Consider the following 20389-nt stretch of genomic DNA (forward strand, 5'->3'; position numbering starts at 1 on the left):
AGGTCAGGTTGGACGGGGCTCTGAGCAACCTGATCTAGTGGAAGATGTCCCTGCCCACGGCAGGGGGGTTGGACTAGATGACCTTTAGAGGTCCCTTCCAACCCAAACTATTCTATGATTCTATGATTCCCTATGTATCAGATTACAGCCATTGTCCCGAGACTTGACACTGGGCAAGATGGACCTTTCATCTGACCCAGCAGAGCTGTTTTGATGTTCTTGTATTAACACTGGAGTAATTTGCTCCTCCTGGGCTGCTACACAGAGGAATAAAACTGTCTTCTGTGCACGGCCACTATTCTGTCATAAGCTTGCTCTGAATTACATGGAACTGACAGCTACTGAAAGCCTCAGGAGGCTTCCAGATTCAGGGATAAGGAAGACAGCAAACTATGTAGGAGCCTGATGGGAGTACAGGCACAAAAGCCTTCTCTGGAGAGTTCTGCACCTGCCATGATCCCAGGCTCTGGAAACACCACTAGACAGAGGCAGCTGTGGGGTTAAGTTAACCTTGCCTCTCTTGAGTTTGGGAAGAGGAGACTAGTAAAAGAAGGAATATTTCTGTCAAAAAGAGGGAATCTGTCAAACAAAAGGTCTAATAGTCCCTGAATTCCTCTTCAACACAGAATAAGCCCCAGTTATTTAACCAGTTAATGTCCAGATAAACAGACCGGGACCAACATCGGGATTCTCACCAATTACACAAGCAAAGGGGCCTCAAAACCAAAACACCTCCCCCCCAAACAACTCTGTGGTTCACACACTTAATCCCTCAGTTCTTAACAGGGGAGTTTGGACCACAAACTCCAAAGGCCTTCAACAATGGAAAAATATACTGCTAAAAACGCACTTCAAAGGTTGTCAAAACTGACAACGTTAAAGTGCAGTCAACACTTAAGATAATGAGTGGACACTCATAAAGGAGTACTGCCAACTCTGCAGGCACTAGCACAAAGACGTGCTCTTCTCTACACAGTACTGAGCAGAACAGTCTAGTCTAGCCTTGAGCTTTGCAGAAACTTGATCAGAATATACATCTCTTTCTATAAAGACACCCAAGAGGAAGATGACTAAGAACAATCACGTTTGCACCAGCTGAGGGTTTCCAAGCTATAAACTTTACTGAAGTCATCACGATACTGATAGCACAACAGAACAGTAGCTTCAACACATACACAAAAATGCAATTTTGAGCACCTACATGCAAGGCAGGTCTCATGCAGCAGAAAGAGATGCAGTCAATCTCTTGCTTTTACTTTGTTTTCAAAACAAAAAAAGCAGAGCATGCATTTGCTGCCTTAACAGAGTAACATCTCGAATGCCCCTCACTGCACATGAGACTTACAGTTTTGTATACAGGGAAGACCAGGCACAGGTAAACCAAAGTACAATCACAGCTTGTCAGACACCACAAAGTATAAACAAATGAAGATGCTTTATACCATTCAAATGTCAATAAATTATATTTTCCACAGAAAACAGAAACTTAATAACTGTTTATCAGAAACAATCTAACCATTTATCTAAATTTTAAACAAAAATCTTTGCTTTCAGTGGCAATTCTCAAAATACTCTTTTTTATTTAAGATCAAAGATAGTATGTTATAACCTAAAAAAGCTGCCACTTCATCACCATGAATACACCTGCACTATGTATTTTTCCCATGCAAATGAGCACCGTAACTTGGCCAACACAGGCTAACGCATCTCATGCTCATTAACGTGTGATACTTTTCCATTCCCTCTTCTTTTTTAAATCTTGCTTCACCAAGCAAAGCCTTCACTGTCCATTAAAAGCTTAATTAAAGAAGCCTTTAGTTCTTAAGCAGGCAAGAATATTAAAAAGCTATCAGTCCAGACCCTAGCATTACTATCGAATATAGTTGTCTCAGAAAAGATATTGCTTTATCTCCCTTTACCCCTTACCTGCTCTGGACTGAATGGTCCTTCCTGAACAAACATTATGGAGGATTGAGTTGGGCAGTGACCTGGTTGTTCTCTCAGTTTTTCACATGCTTCCTGTGTGGTCACAGATTCTTGCACTATTTCAGCAACAGCACTTTCTACAGATGCAGTGGTATGGGTAGCACAAAGAAATTCAAAAGGCTGTGATGGAGAACAAGTTACTGCTTGATCTGCTCCCATCACAAATGATGTGTCTGAAGCTACAGGAGTAAGAGATTCCAGTTGGCTTTCCTCAGTTGAAGAAGGTGTATCACTATTCTCACTATTAACCAGCAGTGGTTGACCTCTGTTAGACTGAGGGGTTGAACACGGGCTCTCCACAGGCTCCACTTTCACCATTTCAGCTTTGGGTGATGAATGCATCTCATCAACAATCTGAAACACAGCTTCAAGATTTACTTCCGTCTTCTTGTTTTCATCAGATGTATTACAAGGCCAGTTAGAGGGCAGAAATTCAGCTGCATAAGGTGACTGCACTGGAGGACTCTGGAAGAAACAAAATACAGTGAACTCCTATATCAAAAAGTTACAGTGACAGGATGTGTATTGGTTCTGTAAGGCTTTGGAAATGAACCTGAGCAATCAACTGAAGTGTTCGTTTATCCAAAAGCTCGAAAGATTGTCTGTTATTTTCAGTTAAAACAGCAGATTTAATGGAAAAAAAAAAAAAAGGCTACTACTTTGTCTTTTTTTTCATTAACCACCTTACTCTGGCCATACTTGCTTTCTTCTATTCACTGCCTACCCTGGAGAGAAAGGAAGGTTACTTACCGGTAACTGTGTACTCCTTCAGATGCATTGTCTGCATACCCTTTGCATTGCAGGTATAAGTATACCCAAGCATTCAAACCAGAGACTTCTAGTCTTAGTAGGACCTGTGGAGGTACATTAGAACCCCCTTCACATGCCAGCTACGTGATAGAAAATGATAGAGCAAATCTACCTGCCTTCAGTTCTTCTAAAGCTCAAGCATTCCTGTTGTGTACAAAACCAGCACAAGCCACAAGATTTTTAAGCAAGAGAAAAAGGTACGTATGCTGTAAACGTGCATATGGACAACACAACTTGAGGAACTCACAGTTACTTACCAATAACATCTTTTTCCTCTTCAAGTGATTGTCCATATATGCACCCACACAAGGGGTGATTCCCAGGGATGCTCCAGTCCCAAAATGAACGGGAGTTCAGATACCTATGAAAACAAATACTGTAGAACTGCCCTGTCTGTCACAGCCTCACATCTGGACACTCCTGTCACGACACAGGAGACACACGACTCAAAGCCTACATAAATCTATATAAAAGCCCTATAGATCTTCAGGTCAGAAACACTTCTTGGAGAACCTGTAGAGGCTGCCTTTGCCACCACAGAGCAGGTCTGAACGCTACTAAAATATTTCACTGCAATGACATCAGAAGATGACAGGACACAGTCAGCAATCCAATGATAATTTTTTTAGTAGAATTCATTTAAATCAAAGAACATTTAAAGCAGAAAGAAGACAATGAAGAGTTTTTCAAAAGCAGCAAGTCCTACCCAAGTTAAATGAAAAATCACATTTTAACAGCCAGTGTCTGTACTGCTATTTCTTCTGGAGATGACTCAGAGTTAAAGGACACTGGGGTAATTTCTTCTGACAAATGCAAGTCATATAATGATGTTGAACAGAAACTCAGGTATATTTAAAACACAATCTTATTTTGGAAGAGATCTAGTATGAAGGATTAGTCCTTAGTGCCCGATTATCCTCAGACCTTCTAGCTGAGGTAATGGTTAATAAAAAGCTACTTCCATAGATGAATAAATTAAAGAACAGGAAGCCACAGGATCACCTACTAGGAAAGCCATATCAGATCAAATGCCAGTGAAGGATTTGGTCTCTCAGCAGCATGAACATCAGAAGTCCCTGAAGGAAATACCACAAAGAGATGAGATCCCTTCCTCCGGCTGTATGAAGTCAAGTCCTGTTGAGGATTCATGTAGATGTGCCAGTCTGCAGATAGCCATAAACTTTGGAGGGTGGGGGAAGGAGGGGAAGATAAAACCTGGAATTTGAGAAATTTAGGTTAAGTTAAGCAAACTCTTTTCATTAAAGGCAAGCCACCTTTATATTTTTATTATATAGGTTTAAACATAGTTCCTTTCATTTAATATTTTTTTCAGTTGCATTTTTTAGAATATTAACAAGGTGTTTCACTTTTGTTGCATTGCTTGTTTATTGCCTTAAGTAGACAGGATTTTAAGTAAGATCTGGGTTACCAAGTCAACTGTCCAGGGATGAGATCATCCCTGCCAAAAACAAACAAGCAAACAAACCAGCAAACAAACCCACACTGAAAATTCTTCTGCCTCTTCTTAGGGAACCTCAGCTTGAAGCTGTTATAACACGTATCACCTTCTTGGATGCACTACAGGATCTCGTACGCGTTTCCAATAGGAGAAAGTGCCCACACAAAGATGCAATTTAAATCCTTTTAGTTTATCTACTGGAGATGTGACAGACAAGGATGGGAGGGAGGCAGCAATGAAGCGATGAAAAGTGATAAAAGATTGAGAAGTCAGGACTCAAAAGACTAATAGTTTGCTGGTCATTTGAGCTCAAGAGGAAAATGGTCTAATTTAGCAAAAGTGAAAGGGAAGCCAGGCATTTTACTTCTAAGATTAGCATAGTGTACACAGGAAGTAAAGCACAAGGACACCTTTTCAGGGACTGCTAGGACTAAAACAATCTGGCTTGAGTGCTTGGGCAATCATTCAGAAGTAGTTCAGATTCGATTTCATTTTGAAATAACATGGCTGATTATCATTCTTATTACAAATAAAAGCAAACTACTTAGGACTGCTTTTAAGGTCAGGAAAGTTTTTCTTCTTCTTTTTTCTCCCACATTTATTTCTTCCATTTCCAGTTACCTCTTGCTTCAGTTCCACAAGGAAATACTGACAGTTTAATAACAATGCTAATAGCAACAATCAAATAGCGGGGCTGCTAGTTAAAAAAAGGAAAAAATAATAATAATTTAAAAAGTCACTAAAATCCAGTATGTAGACTCGGTTCACACCTATGATAAAGCAGCAGGGAAATACTGCAGTAATGGTTGTGAGTTGCCAGAACTGCTGTTGCAGAAGATAGCAGGAGTTTTCTCTTGCAAGACTCATTCCTATCCAAGGATACCGATTCATCACACTGATCCACACCCCGCTTCAGGAGAACCCAAATGAAAAAGAGTATGAAGCTGTACCTGAGCTCCCAGTTTTGTATCCAATTGTGATGAGAGTGTAATACAAATCTCTGAAACCTTGATTTCAGAAACCTGACAAGAAGAGATATACCCTAATCAGCCACTATGTCTGGGTATAATCATCTGTATCCCCTTGCCGTTCCACGCGGTAATTCTCTGTAGCTTTTTCTGGAGAGCAAACCGCAGGCAGACAGACATTTACTTACTGGTCTTGCCTGCCCATGTTCCAGTCAGGGTCACCTAACAGTTGCAGCAGGTCCGGTGTGTACTGTACAAACCCAGCAGCTGGCCTCCAAGCCCCAAGAAACTGTACCTGTCTTAATCTCTCCTAAACTTAGAAGTGATGCTCTCTGCAAGACTCGGTAAGGACTAGCACAAGGTTTTGGCTTACTTGTCCAACAGTGCCTGTTTTTCCTTCTGAGACCACAAAGCACTGTCTGAATCCAACACAAACAGGGCTGATAATCACCTTGCTGACTGCCAGTGTGCTGATGTGGCTCACTGTCTTCTGGACTGGTCCGGCAGTTTTGTATAGACTTTGCCAGTGGTATCTAGCAGGCTACAGCGTGATCAAACAGCCTGAAATGCCCTGCAAACCACCCTTCAACAGCATTGCACTGAATTCCTGCAACTGGTGGAAGATATTGAGTGGAACGATACAATGCAAAAGTTCTGTTTTTTCTGAAGAACAATAAAAATGCTTAGTCAGCCAGGGTTGATTAATTTTTCTGCTTTTGAGGATTTGTGCAAGTGGTTACTGATGATCAATACACAAGCAGGGCAGGATGATCAATACTGTAGCTGGCTGGCTGCATCCCTCAGCAGAAGTTTGGGGAAGTAGCTACCCCAGAGCACACAAAAGGTAAACTGATTATTCCCCACAGCTCAGTGAGAACCCCAGGCAAACTGCTGTCTTCTGTATGAGCTGCACAGCTCCTGTCACCCTGTTCCAGGAGAAATGATCTATGCTAGATCTAGACTCAGAAATCTCAGGAAGTCCTGTTGATCCATTCTGTGTGATATTTGTGTTATCCTGCTCAGAGACAGCCAGTTACTGAGCTGGTAGAACTGATTTATGCCACTGCTTGCCTTTGGGCTGCTCACACAGAGGATTACCTTCCAGCAATCTCTGCCCAGGTGTACCAGCAGCTTTTGGCTGGGAGTTCCGCAGTTAGAGTTGTGTTACCAAAGCATCCGCTAGTAAGTGGCCTACATCTGTTTTGACTCCACCACTGCCCATGGACTTGCTTCTCCAATTTGGCCAGTGTGTTTATATTATCTTTCAATCTAGCCACAACACCACCCTTGATGACTCCTTTGGAATGAGGCTATCCCAAACATTGATCTCAGCCTTCTGAGATAAGAAGTTATTTGATTGTGACTTCCCATCACTGAGACTGATCCTCATGTCCTGGATGAAAAAGAAGCTCATGATGAAAGTGAGAGGACAGAGATGCACTGTGTGAAAAATAAATACTAGAGTATCAGTGGCATGATTGGCCAGTGGCTATTTATATCCTTACACCAACATGTTATCCTGGCCATAACCTGGCCATCTTGGATAAGTTTATATAAAAAAAAGTCATGAATAAAAGACAAAGGTTGATATTTGCAAGACAGGAAACTGGATGATCAAGCTTGGGTACATCAACCCTTTTTCAACATACATAAGCATAACTTGCTTTGCTTGTCCTCTGTGAGGGAAAAAAAAAGTATATCCATTATGCTGTAATAGAAAAGGAAGCCCTTGCATTTTTTACTTCAGATCTTTTGATATTTGATAAGCCAGGCCCTCCAAATAAGGTGCAGTTTCCACCGGAATTATATAAAGCATTAACAGTAAGTATGGTAGTTATCTTTAATAAGGCATCTCTGAGGTGGGGCCAATTCCAAAAGTCACCTTAGTTTCTCTCATTCATCAAATGAAACTTAGGACGGCAGAAAGCTGTCTGGGACAAAAAAGTGGAGCTGTTTCCCAGTATTTTCATAATGTTAAAGAAACTCTTTTTGTCCAGGCAAGGACATTCTTCAAAGATAAACGTAGATTCGTTAACTAAAATGAATTCTGGTGAAGTCAGGCAAAAAACTTATATGGAAAAAAACACTCCACTGATGAGGACACCCACTACCCTGAAACCTAACTTGAATTACAAAACTACCCGTTTCATGTTCAGTGGTTCTTTGAAGTAGATATTCGTAAACCACACTACTTTCACTTTCTCAAGCAGATCAATTTTCAAATTTATACCCTTCACTCCAGCAGTCCATAAACCTACAGTTCATTCATACAGTCTCCTCCGCTTTCACCTGATTTCAGTATGCTACACTCACCTGCAAAAAGCTGCAGTGGGTGTACGTCGAAGCTGCAGGACTAGCACAGCCAGTCAGAGGATCTACGGGGGCAGGTGGTGAACAACACTGCAGTGCAGCTGCAAGAATTCAAACACAGCGATCAGACTTCCAGAATTTGTGTTTGGTATGCAGAGTTCTATTGCTTACTTTGATTAACCATTTCAATCATCACACAGTAAACTAAGTTCCAGAAATGTATTATTACCTCCCAAGCGATTTTAAGACTGACTTCTTCACCTTAAAAAATATTTATTCTAATATATGTGTACATATATTAAAAATATATATTGTAAAATTGATATACACACACAGAGAAACTTCATAATCACAGTCTTTTGTATCTTAATATCACCTTTTTGATTTGGCTGCTTGACTTTCTCATCACAACATACCACAGAAAGTGGATTCACATAGGAAGAGCCTAGATGTTCATACACACAATCTGAAATTAAACAGTGATTTTATTCTAAAAAGCAGCTTTGTAGATGAGGCAGTATTCTGCAGGTATTGTTTTTTGGTGACATGCAGTGATAATTTAAAAGTAAAGGCATTATTTGCAGGACAGGTAATCTTTAAAATCTGCAATCACTCTGAGAGAGAGAGAAATCCTTGATGAAATCAGATTTAGTCCTATGTTCATAGTAAGTAAATGTAACGAGTATAACTTGAGACGGCAAACAGATCAGATCAATTTATTTGCAATGCTTGACACTTACATGGGATTTCACATGAGACAGTTGCTACGAAAACCAGTATCGTTTTTTAATACCTATACCTATTGCCCTTTTTAATATGATGTTGCTGAATTTTTGTGCAATTTGGAGCCACAAACACGGGAGCTAAACAACACAGAGAGAGCTAGTGGACATCCTCCTAAAGAAGCATGAGATGTGTATGACTCATGTTACTTCAAAAGCTAATTCTAAGCAACATTATGATGAAATCTGGACATCTTTCGTAAGAACATTCTACGACCTGTGAACATATTACAATTCTGGATATTGCCAAAAACCTACATGATATCTGGGTTTCACTCACTGGAAACTCTAAAGTATGTTTACAAACCCAAGAAAACCACCAAAGAAAACTTTTGAAGGGCTATTGTAAAAACACAAGTCAGCAATGACAAAGGAGAAATTTCTTGTAATCTGCTAGAGTGATTCTAAGGAAAAACAAACACATATTGCAAAGAACCTATTTTCTAAGAAAAGAAAAGGAAGGACCTGAAGAGTAAAAGTGCTCATGAAACAGTAGCTAAGTGTAAAACATTAAGTCCAGATCATATGCTATAAAAAGCTACAAGTACAATATAAATTACAGTATTCTTACAGTTAGTAGAGCTTACAGCAAAAGCAACTCATTAATCAAACGAATTGTTATGTTTGTAAATCAAAGTGAGGAGAACAAAAATAAATGTGTAGAAGAGTAGACTGATGACCGATTCTGAATGGTTCTGAAACGCAGAACATTGCATAAAAAGAATGGTTTGCACTCACAAGAACTTCTTTTTGCCAGCTTATAGGCTATGGCAGTGACTGATCTAATAGCAGGAAAAACTGCATCTGTGGAAGTATCATGGGAGACACGAACGTAGTCTTAACGGTAGTCAGTTAAGAAGCAAATCCACCGTAAGATGGAGGCCAATTTTAGATAAGTACCACTGATCACCCATAGTCGCAAAAGGAGAGTCACCATATAGCCCAACAACTTTTTAAATAACACTGAAGAAAGCATTTACTGACAGGCAGTGTTATCAAAGGTGAAAGTGTCGATTCATTTATAACACTTCAAGTCTTCAAATTGAATCAAGATTCAACAAACATACCTGCTTCACTCACATGCTTTTGTCCTACCCTGTTAATTGGAGAGAAGAAATTTCTAAGCTGTTTTGTCCAAGATATAGTTAATCTAGTGATGCCCAGAAGAAATTACCAGCTAAAGCACATTCTGTCACCAGCTGTTATGAAATAACTGACAGTGAACACGGATCTCATTTGAATACTAAGGAGACAGGGATGAATGGCATCTTACGGAATAAATGAATATTTACTGAGTAAATTAAGAAAAAGATACAGCCCCTTCCATCAAACAAGATGGATCAGCCTTAAAATAGATTTGGCTTCTGCCAAAAAAGAGACATACTTCTGCCCATACAAGCTATGGATGGAAAATTTCACACGCTCTTTAGGACACAATATGCGGGATATGAGCGCTGATTTATGAAAATGGAACTGCTGTCAGCGGGGCTGTAACCAACCCAGCAACGGATCCCTGACAACAAGCGGAGATCAATGAAGAGCACAGTTCACAGAACAAGGAAAGGACTGAACGCTCTGCATCACAAATATTCTTGCACAGAAGTCGAATGACCGTATTTCAAACATACTGAAAATACCTTTGGATATCCAAAGAGGTTGCAAAGAAATCAGGCAAAGAAATCAATACTTTTAAAGGAAGTTATTTAGAAGTTTGTTAACAAAAAATTTATAAGCAAATACAAGTTATAAATCTGACAGTTGAATAAGAATAATTAGAAGGAAATACAATGGAATAGAGAATTAGTTGACACTGGATAATATATAATGGGCAGGAGTCAACAAGACTTCTTTTTGTTTAAGAGAAGTCACCCTTCATTGCCCTCTTGAAAGAAGGTAAGTAGGTAAACACCACCAGTAGGTAAACAAACATGGATAACTGTGATCTTGCTGATATGATACGTAGATTTCCAAAAAGCTTTTACCAAAGTCATCATCAGAAACTCTTACGAAAAATGAGCAACAACAGCACGAGAGGGAAGGCTGTACATTTAAAAAATAACCTGTTTTAAAGATACAACACAGAATATGGGAATAAATAGTCACTTTTCACAGGTAAGTGAGGTCACCAGTGAAGGTCCCCAAGGACCTGCACTGGAACTCATGCTGCTCATCATTTTAATAAAGTACTTTAAAAATTGAGTGAGTGAGTAGTGAGGTGATGCTTGCTGACAATACCAAGTTATTCATGTCAGAAAAGAGCAGTCAACTATGAAGATGTGAAAAAAGAACTCCTTATGGGTTTCCCAAAGCCACCACCCACCAGATAAAGCTCTGCACTTAGGAAAAATAAACTAATTTCACACAGAAAATGATGGGTTCTTAGCTGTCAATCAATAATCAGGAACTAGGTCTTGGTATTATAGTAGATAGTTTCAGGAAGATATCAGCTTGACACTCAGCAGCTGTCAAAAAGACCTCCAAAGTCACAAATGAAACAATCAGATTGTTCGGAAATAATACAAAAGGGAACAGAGAATTAAACAGGGACATTATTACTCCATTGTGTAAATCCATGATGCACCCATACCTTGACCACCGTGTACATTTTTGGACTCTACATCTCAAAAAGAACAGAACAGGTTACAGGGAAGGCGACACGGATGGTGTACAGAACACTTTCCTGAAGGAACAGCTAAGTGGGGCAGGACTCTCCATTCTAGAGAAAATGCAACTGAAGGAACTAAGATAGAAGTATTTAAAATCACGAATGGTGCAGTGAGAGGGATAAGGATATAGACACATTCACACAAAAACCAAATGGAGATTTAATGAATATGCAGTAGTGTCAAAAGAGACAAGAGAAGGTGGCTCTTTGCACAAAATGCAATTAAGCTGTGAAATGAAGTCCTTGTCACAGATGTTATATATGCCACAAGTCTACATTGGTTGGGAGAAACAGACAAGTTCATGGAAGCGAAATCCACTGAGGGCTATTAAATACAACTCGTGTTATGGTTTATTAATTCCCGGAGCCCACACTGTTGGAATGTTTAGGAAAAGCATCAGTCCATGCTTGCTCTACTCCTGCACTCCTCCTTGGGCATTACTGTCAGAGGAAATGATGAGCTATATGGACATTTGGTCTGATCAAGGCTAGTGTTCTTATCTCCAAAGCAGAGAACTACTCATTAGAGAATTATTGAGGCATTCACTAAATCCTATTTTCTCAACAGTGGAAAAACTGGATGAATTGTATAAAAATAAGCACGTGGAATTTAGCTGGAGAGATGACAATATTAACATCGCATTCTTATATACGTCTTCCTCCTCTTGAGACAATATTATTTTGTGGGCTCTCAATGTTTCAATAGAGAAGAACAAATCAATCATAATCTTTGCTGAAGACACGAAGGCTACAGCTCTACCAGTAAACTAAGCGCATCCAGACCCATTCTCTGGCACAGAGTCTGTTAATACTATTAAAATCTCTTACTCTTCCAAGTCAAAACAGCCACATCCAAAGAGCCTGTTGGGAATGGTCCCAAGCCCACGCCAACCACTGAACTAAGCACAGCACTTCTGGGGGAGAGTGCTAACCAGGCTAACGATCTAATGATAGAACTGATCTAGACATCCTGGCAAAGTCTAATACAGTAGCATAGACACAGACAGCTATGCTTGAGCTCAGCCATGATTTTAGCAAAGATATATCTTGCCAAATGTATCTGGCAGTTAGAACCTAAATATAAATAAAATCTAAGAACATCAAAAAGCTCCATGCTTACAGTTTGATGTGTACACATTTGTACTGCATGCTTTTTACAGGTTCCAATACTACATGCAAGCTCAGGAAAGCTGGAAGCCCAAAAATAAATGCAAACCAAATACGACCAGCAGCAGAACTTTTCCAGGCTTGAACAACCATCATAGTTTCTCCAAAGGTCTGCTGGAAATTGAAGGAACACATGTATCATCTCTATGCATTCAAGACAGCAACAGACATTAATAAGGGTTATTATCAGCTCAGCTGGGCCAAAGGGCATGAGGCTGACACTCCAGCATCTTCCATTCCACTCGAGCATGCACTACATGGGAAATACCAAGGAAGAACCTTAAGATCATCCTTTCAGTGTGAACTTATCATGTCAGGTCCATAAGTTATGCCTAGGAGACGCTAGTAACTCATCAGACAACTGGGTCAACAGTACTCAAAGCTGTGCAGAAAATTAGGGAATGCAGCTGTGCCTGTTCCTGCCAGGTCAATGAACACATCGGAATGGGCCTGGATACAAAAACTATGCAAGCTCTGATCCTTTACCAACCAAAATGAAGATGATACCCAAGGTCTCTTCAATAAGGGAAAATGGGCAAGACAATGTTCTTTGAACTTAGACATTTTGGTGGGATTAATTGCCTTACTGTTACACAGACTCAGATGTCTAGCAGTTGTCGACTCTCCGCACAGTCAATGAACAAATAGGCTCATCAGAAAGAAATGAATTGTCTTCCAAAGGCATACGTCTAAGAAAGTTGGAATGACTCAACCTCTGGGAGGTGCCTGTTTCTCTCTACTGACTATATATGTAATCCAGATGACAAGCCCAGGCATATACAACTAACTATTATACATTCAGATGAATCTTAGGCAAGATGAATCCTACAACTAGTTTTACAAGTGCATTACTAATGCATCTAGTCTGCTTTTCTCAAGGGAAAATATGGTGTTATTCGTGCTGTGTTAAAACAGATGTTTTCAGCTGCTCATTTAAGAATCCCCTTCTGACCATGTGAATTTTAAGCCTTACATACAAAGAAAATTATTTATCTTAACAGAGGGTGTATCATTCAGAATAACATGACTAATCCTAAGCTACCACTCACCAGAAAGGTTATCATATGTAAATGAACCCTACAGCCACAGAGGTATTCAAAAGGCATGACTGGACTTGCAATGTCAGGTGGCACCAATAACTAACATTTCTCACATAGTCTCCTTGACTGATTTTTCATTATTAGGATACTCTCTGATAATAAAGCTTCACTGCATTTATTTGATGCAATCCTACTACTATCAAAGGTTTTGCAGATAGTTGAAAGCAAACAGAACTAAATCCTTAAAATGATTATGGTCTAATGCTAGCGGGAAAAAAGATCCAGATGAGCATCTTTTATTTTACTGCCCTTTCAATAAGAATCATAATGAAAAACCAGGGAAATCTTTTTGTCGCTGAAGTTAACAAACAAGTTTGAATATAAATAAATCTTTTGGCAAAGTTCTACTTTGATTTAATTTAATGGGACTTCAAAAGTGAAATGAAAAGAGTCAAGAATAAGACTGAACATATATTCTTTAGTCCCCTCACTTATGAAATACATATTTTAAGATTAACTATCACTTTCCACATAAGCTAATCTCGGGGCTGTGCTCTCAAGATGAAGGAAAGCAGACTTTTTCATGTGGACACATGAAGAAATAAGCTTTCAGCATTCTCTATGTTATAATACACAGAAGAAAGGTAGCGGAGAGATCATAGAATCATAGAATCATTAAGGTTGGAAAAGACCTCTAAGATCATCGAGTCCAATTGTCAACCCAACACCACCATGTCCACTAAACCATGTCCCTAAGTGCCACATCTACACGTCTTTTAAATACCTCCAGGGACAGTAACTCAACCACTTCCCTGGGCAGCCTGGTCCAAGGTTTAACCACTCTTTCAGTAAAGAAATTTTTCCTCACGTCCAATCTAAACCTCCCCTGGCGCAACTTGAGGCCGTTTCCTCTCGTCCTATCGCTTGTTACCTGGGAGAAGAGACCGACCCCCACCTCGCTACAACCTCCTTTCAGGTAGTTGTAGAGAGCGATGAGGTCTCCCCTCAGCCTCCTTTTCTCCAGGCTAAACAACCCCAGTTCCCTCAGCCGCTCCTCATCAGACTTGTTCTCCAGACCCCTCACCAGCCTCGTTGCCCTTCTCTGGACACGCTCTAACACCTCAACGTCCTTCTTGTAGTGAGGGGCCCAAAACTGAACACAGTATTCGAGGTGCGGCCTCACCAGTGCTCAGTACCGGGGCACAATCACTTCCCTACTCCCACTGGCCACACTATTTCTGATACAGGCCAGGATGCCATTGGCCTTCTTGGCCGCCTGGGCACACTGCTGGCTCATGTTCAGCCGGCTGTCGACCAGCACCCCCAGGTCCTTTTCTGCCAGGCAGCTTTCCAGCTGCTCTTCCCCAAGCCTGCAGCGCTGCATGGGGTTGTTGTGGCCGAAGTGCAGGACCCGGCACTTGGCCTTGTTGAATCTCATCCAGTTGGCCTGGGCCCATCGATCCAGCCTGTCCAGGTCCCTCTGCAGAGCCTTCCTACCCTCGAGCAGATCAACACTCCTGCCCAACTTGGTGTCGTCTGCAAACTGACTGAGGGTGCACTCAATCCAACTCACAGTCTCACAATTGTGAGGGTGCACAAGATTAAGAGATACACAGGAACAGAAGTAAAAACACTGAGACAGTCCTAAGTGACAGTGAAAATTACAAGATTTATAATACTCTCTAGTGAAATGTTGAACTTATCTTCTCAGAAGTACTAATGAATTCACTGGAATTTTCAAAAGCCTCAGATTCCATAAGTTTCTCTATTTTAGTTTGAATTACACCTTAATTTTTGCACCTTGCAAAATTTGGTATGCTTTCATCATGCTCTCCCCCCCACCTCCTGCCCTGGAAGATTTTACCTGTATAACATAGCCAATTTGTTCTTTAAACTTTTATAACTCCAGTGAAAGAAACGAGCGTCATGCAGTTACAGAGATCTACATATTCATGTCTAAATCTACGCTAGTCTCCCTCAACTCCTCTACAGTCAGTACTGCAAAACAGGCACTTCAGGACATGAGTAATCTCACCCCAAGACGAACTCTAAACCAGGCTATATGAATCGCACCCTAGAGATGCCCATTTCCTTCCCTTGACTAGAGAAGAGGTCTGGGGGACTAGTTGAGATATAGACATCTAAAATTCATTATGATGAATTTCTGCCTATGCTCTGTAACCGATAGAAACATGAAGCGGGGACCATGTCCCACCTTAAGCAGGTATTCTGGATGAGGCTTTGAGCAACCTGATCTAGTGGAAGGTGTCCCTGCCCATGGCAGCGGGGTTGGAATTACATGATCATTAAGGTCCCTTCCAACCCAAACCATTCTGTGATTCTATGATTCTCAGGACACCCTGCTCGTGGGAGGAGACTTAATAGTTTGCAGCTGGTAATGCAGGCTCCAACCACCGCAGTGATCTTTGTAAGTAGCACGGGGCAAGGAGCATATGGCAAAAGCTGCCTATCTCTTAAACATTTAAGAGTGTCCACAGAAACACCTAGCTCCTCAGAATCCTTCCTTGACAAAATGATATTATGGAAACTAGTGATTATTGTCCAAAACGTTCTCAGCAGAGGTCTCAGAAGACACGCACAAAAGATGTGAAGACTTCACTGTGTACTTGGAGAAAGACAGCAGCCATCACATGTAGGATTTCTGAACAGGGATATCTATCTTAGTGAAGGTGCAGCTGCCAAGGGAGGAACAGGCAGAAGGAAAGAATAATAACTGAGCTTTAGTTTGTTCGTGGAAAGAGTCACTATGTTCTGAGTTTCAGAAGTTTTAGGGAAATTAAAAAAAAAAAAAAACAAACACACCACCAGCCCCCAAAAAATAACCTATCACATGATTTTTCCAATTCAAGGTAAGAGCAAGGAAAAGAACAATAATTTGCTTCAAATTCTGTTCTGAAGAATAAAAACACTTAAGTAAGGCTGAAAATTTTAGCAGAAACATTTTAGACAAAAGAAAGGAGTCAGGACTTCTGTACTTTCTAGTCTTCAGTGCATAAAAAAATACAACGTAAAGAAGCTAAGCAAGAAAAAAAATAACATATGAAAATAGTATGAGCAGAATGAAATATTCTACACAATATTTTGACTGATCTTTGACTTTAAAAACTTAACCTGGGAAAACACGAGACCAAGGACTAGTATACTACTTTTCAACAAGTTCTCAGTGCTTTAGTATCATTGTCCTAGTTTTGCTTAATTAAAAAGAATATGAAAGTTAGCCTAACACTGACTAGTTGTGGACAAATGTTTTTCTCCTCGCCCTTTAACCTCAACAGACAGGCTATCTGGAAAATCACCAGGGGACGCTCAAAATCTGGAGGAAGGACAGGAATACCAAACAGAAAATCTTTTTGCTTTAAAGGTCTCTCTCTTCTTTTTAGACTTTACACTTTCTATCTAATTCTCACTTGAGATATACACATGACAGAGCATTGCAGAAAAATATTTAAAAGTATCACTTTTAAATATCTTTTTGAAAAGTGCAGAAATTTTTTTCGTACCTGTTGGATAGTAGGCCTGCGAGTACTGCGCTGAAGATGCATAGCTGCTGTATTTTGGAAGGGAAGTGGCAATGGTTTGAGACCCTTGCTGAAGCGGCAGAAGAGAGGCAACAGGCTGGAGTGTGTATGTGACCTCTGTTGGAAACCTCTGGAGTACTGGAAAGGCAACCCTTTTATTTGGAAAAGTTGAGGAAGCCTCATGCCCTGGAAGCAACCCAAGAGAACCCTGCCATGCTCTGGAATCCGGGACTGGAGTCCGATCTAAACCTTCCGTTGGTAAAGTGCCATGGTTCTGGGATGAGGTCGGTATGTAGGAGTAAGGAAAGAAACTGTCTCGATGATAAGGTTGATGAAACTGTCCTACACTCAGCAATCCTGCAGTGGGTACAAAATAAAGTGAAACAAGTGTTAAGGAAAAGAGTTTTCACAGGCAATGAAAGGCAACATGAGGAGCCAAGGCTCTACAACATTATTTGGGATAATACCCACATACCTTTGCTCCAATGTACTTAATCCAGAAACAGACAGTAACTGCTGCAGTGGCATATTAGTGCAGTGCCAACACACAGCTGTCTATGTAGCATTCAGTCTCCTTAAACTTACAGTAACAAGTTATCAGTATTTAGAAATGTGCTATAAATCAAAATGCGTAGTAACTTACCAAACCAAACCAAACCAAAGTAATTTAGAAAGTAATGTCTTAAATCAGACAATATGTTATAAAAAAAAAAAGGGAAATCATAAAGCAAGACTTTACCAAACTCCAATGCTGACAGCTCATAGACAGTGTCAAAATCCTCCAAGTGACTTTGAAAGTACTTTATGACAAGTCATTGTCAAGAAAAAAAAAATCAAAGCCAACTTTTTTCCAGTCACCTCAACTAGTTCAGTTTAGACTAAAATATCCCAAACTTTGCCATTTTGTTATTTCCTAGATATTCCTTTTATTCTTCTCTTAGTTTCCTCTCTTAGTCAGTTATTATTTCATGAAATGGTATTTGCTCCTATACCGTGACAACCTCTATAGGTGTCCTATACCTAGACATACCTCTGTTTCTGTTAGAGGTTTTGGTGACTTTGTTGAAACACTGACAGTAACACCGAAAACACCTGTGCTCATCAAATTCCTAAAAGAACTACTGCATTTGTGACTTTTCCGCAGTGTTGTATATAGCCATGCTAATTACAAGTTTCAAGATAGTTTACGTCAGCAGGGTTTATCTAGAAGCCAGGCTTTCTCAGACCTGTAGTTCCCAATTCTCACTCTAAAGGACTTTTTTAAAAAATAGCCTCACATTTACCTCTTTCACTCCTCTGATGGGAACTAATTCAAGAAATGGGTAACATACAGTCATGATTCTGCAAGTCCATATTAAATCATTAGGAATTGCTAAATAAATACCACCTGGCCCTGAAAATTTATTAAGAGTTAATGTATAGGACTGTTTATTTCCAGTTCAGTATTTTTACCGTATATAAACAGAGAATGAGCAGAGGTATGAGAATTCCTTTGTCTATATTTTACCTTTGGATAGGGAAATTAAGACTATCTAGTTTTAACACATAAGACACCACAGGATGACAAGTTACAAAGCCCCAGTTGCTTTACAGGAATTGTTCCTGGATGTTTAACACAGAGTTACATGTTGCAAGACATTTGGAACAGATGACGCTTTGCAAACAATAATATCTTTTATCTGTCAAATCACCTCACATTTACAGCAAAGACATGCCCCTAAATAGTCAGTACAGAGCGCACAGCCTGTCAGAACTCGACTGCATATAAAACCCCATGTTCTCCTTGTTCTTTCTGTCTTTCTAGAAACTGACTCCCAGAGCAAGAGCTCTCTAAAACTGCACCCATAAAAACAGAGGCAAAAAAATTAAAAGGCTGTATCTTTCTTAGCATTTAATCTACCAATGGCCTGCATTACATCAGTCAGACCAGATTTCATTGAAGAAGTCTGTAATGACTCATCTCAGTCTTAACAATGTTAACACCAAATCTTTAATTTAAATGCTTCCTAGCCTCGGTATTGAAATAAGTTCCTTCCCTTCTCAAATGCTTCATTTTGTTTTCTTGGTATTACAGGTGTAGTTCCACACACATCATAGAAAACACCACATGAATTCGATGACAATTCCTACTCTGAAACAGTAACCAAGAATAAGTACTGTGATATCCTACTCTGTTCTAAATGCGGGCTGGTGCTGCAGGAAGCAGTACCACCAACTGCTTCTCCCCTTCTCCTGGTCGCACAGTCCTGCCACTTCTCCCGCACCGAGCTGTACAGCTCTGCACCCACGTGGTGCATCACCCTGGCCCCAGAGCCAGCCGCAAAAAGGCCGCTCAAGTCTTCTCCTCAGATCATTGTGCTGAACCAACACAGTTGCTGCAAGGAAGATGATGGTTAACAGGTGACCGAGGGAATGGGAAGTAGGGCTGCTCTTCTGGTAGCAGCCCACCGTTCGATCAGACTAAGAGCTTTGCAAAACAAGATATTCACATCTTCCTTACACCGCATCAACTACAGTGCACTCAAGCTTATATGGAATTTGTGGAATAATCCTCTGAGAGCTCAGACTTGTCTTGGAAAACTCAGATCCTCTCAAGGAGGGTTAGAAAGAAAGAAAACATGTTCTGGGGCTCTTCAACAATATTATTTTCTATTTAGCTCTCACCTACTCATTCAATCCTCTTTAAAAACTATCTAGCTTGCAATTCTTTTTCAGGAGACAACCATCAGAAATCTTACTGCCAGGTCTTTTCTCCTTTGTACAAAACTGACAGGATGGTCTAGTTGTCATTTCACATGACCCATCATTTCACACAGATTTAATGAGATCTTATTAAGCATCCCTACTGACGGGCAAGGAGGAGTAACATTCATCTGGTAAAGCTGTGCCAGCTCCACAGAGATCGCGTGAGGGTGTTCTCAGTGTAGTCCACAACAGGGACTGGATTGTACTCTACAGGCAGACTGAAACACATGCAAACCATGTTACCCATGCTTACTGGCAGCAGATCTACCTGCATGAAGAACAACCGTTTTCCTACACCGGGTGAACTGAGCAGCCACCAGCAAGGACAGGTAAACCTCCTCCCTCAGGGGAGTGCCGATTTTCAAACCCCATGCCACCCAGCGCTTCTCAAACCCACCACGGCCCCACATGGCCCACCCCGCCTCACCGGGCCTGTCAGCGTCGCCGAGCGTCGAGGGCGGCAGCAGCGGGTCCCCGTGCAGTGACATGCCAAGCAGCCGCTGGAAGCGGTTGGGCGGGCGGCTGGTCACCTCCAGGCCGGCCGCCAGCTCCGCCTTGTTGGCGCTTGTCAGGCGCTTCAGGCGGACGAGGAGGTCAGGGCGGTCGCGGTGAAAGTGGGGGCTGTGGAAGTGGTGCAGGGGCCTGGCGGAGCTGCCACCATCACCTTCACCATCGCCACCCCCTGGGCCCAGCCCAGGCCCGGGCGCTGCCACGCTGCCCGCCGGCCCCATCACCACCTTGCGGAAGCCGTAGAGGTTGAGCTGTCGGATGAAGCTGGTGAAGTTCTTAGTCTTGAAGAGGTCGGTGGCTCCTGCCGTCCCATCGCCGGCCGGCCCCGCGGCGCACCCCAGCCCTGCACCCAGCAGCTCGCACTCGAAGAGCGGCTGGTCGATGAGCAGCCCCCCACCGCGGGCGTCC

At 41.2% G+C, this 20389-nt stretch overlaps 1 protein-coding gene across 1 annotated transcript in view; it reads right to left on the bottom strand.

The window, feature by feature from the left end:
* HSF5 (heat shock transcription factor 5) overlaps positions 1-20389 on the bottom strand; it is a 33737-nt gene that overhangs the window by 6241 nt on the left and 7107 nt on the right. Inside the window, exons 4-7 of the mRNA XM_009276437.1 lie at positions 19899-20389; positions 16709-17083; positions 7537-7634; positions 1927-2451 (exon numbers count right to left, since the gene is read on the bottom strand). The exon at positions 19899-20389 is cut by the window's right edge and continues 2 nt beyond it. Coding sequence (XP_009274712.1) covers positions 1927-2451; positions 7537-7634; positions 16709-17083; positions 19899-20389 — 1489 coding nt within the window. The remainder of the gene's footprint in view (positions 1-1926; positions 2452-7536; positions 7635-16708; positions 17084-19898) is intronic.

Source organism: Aptenodytes forsteri, unplaced genomic scaffold (genome assembly GCF_000699145.1).
Source record: "Aptenodytes forsteri isolate BGI_AS27 unplaced genomic scaffold, ASM69914v1 Scaffold209, whole genome shotgun sequence".
NCBI lineage: Eukaryota > Metazoa > Chordata > Aves > Sphenisciformes > Spheniscidae > Aptenodytes > Aptenodytes forsteri.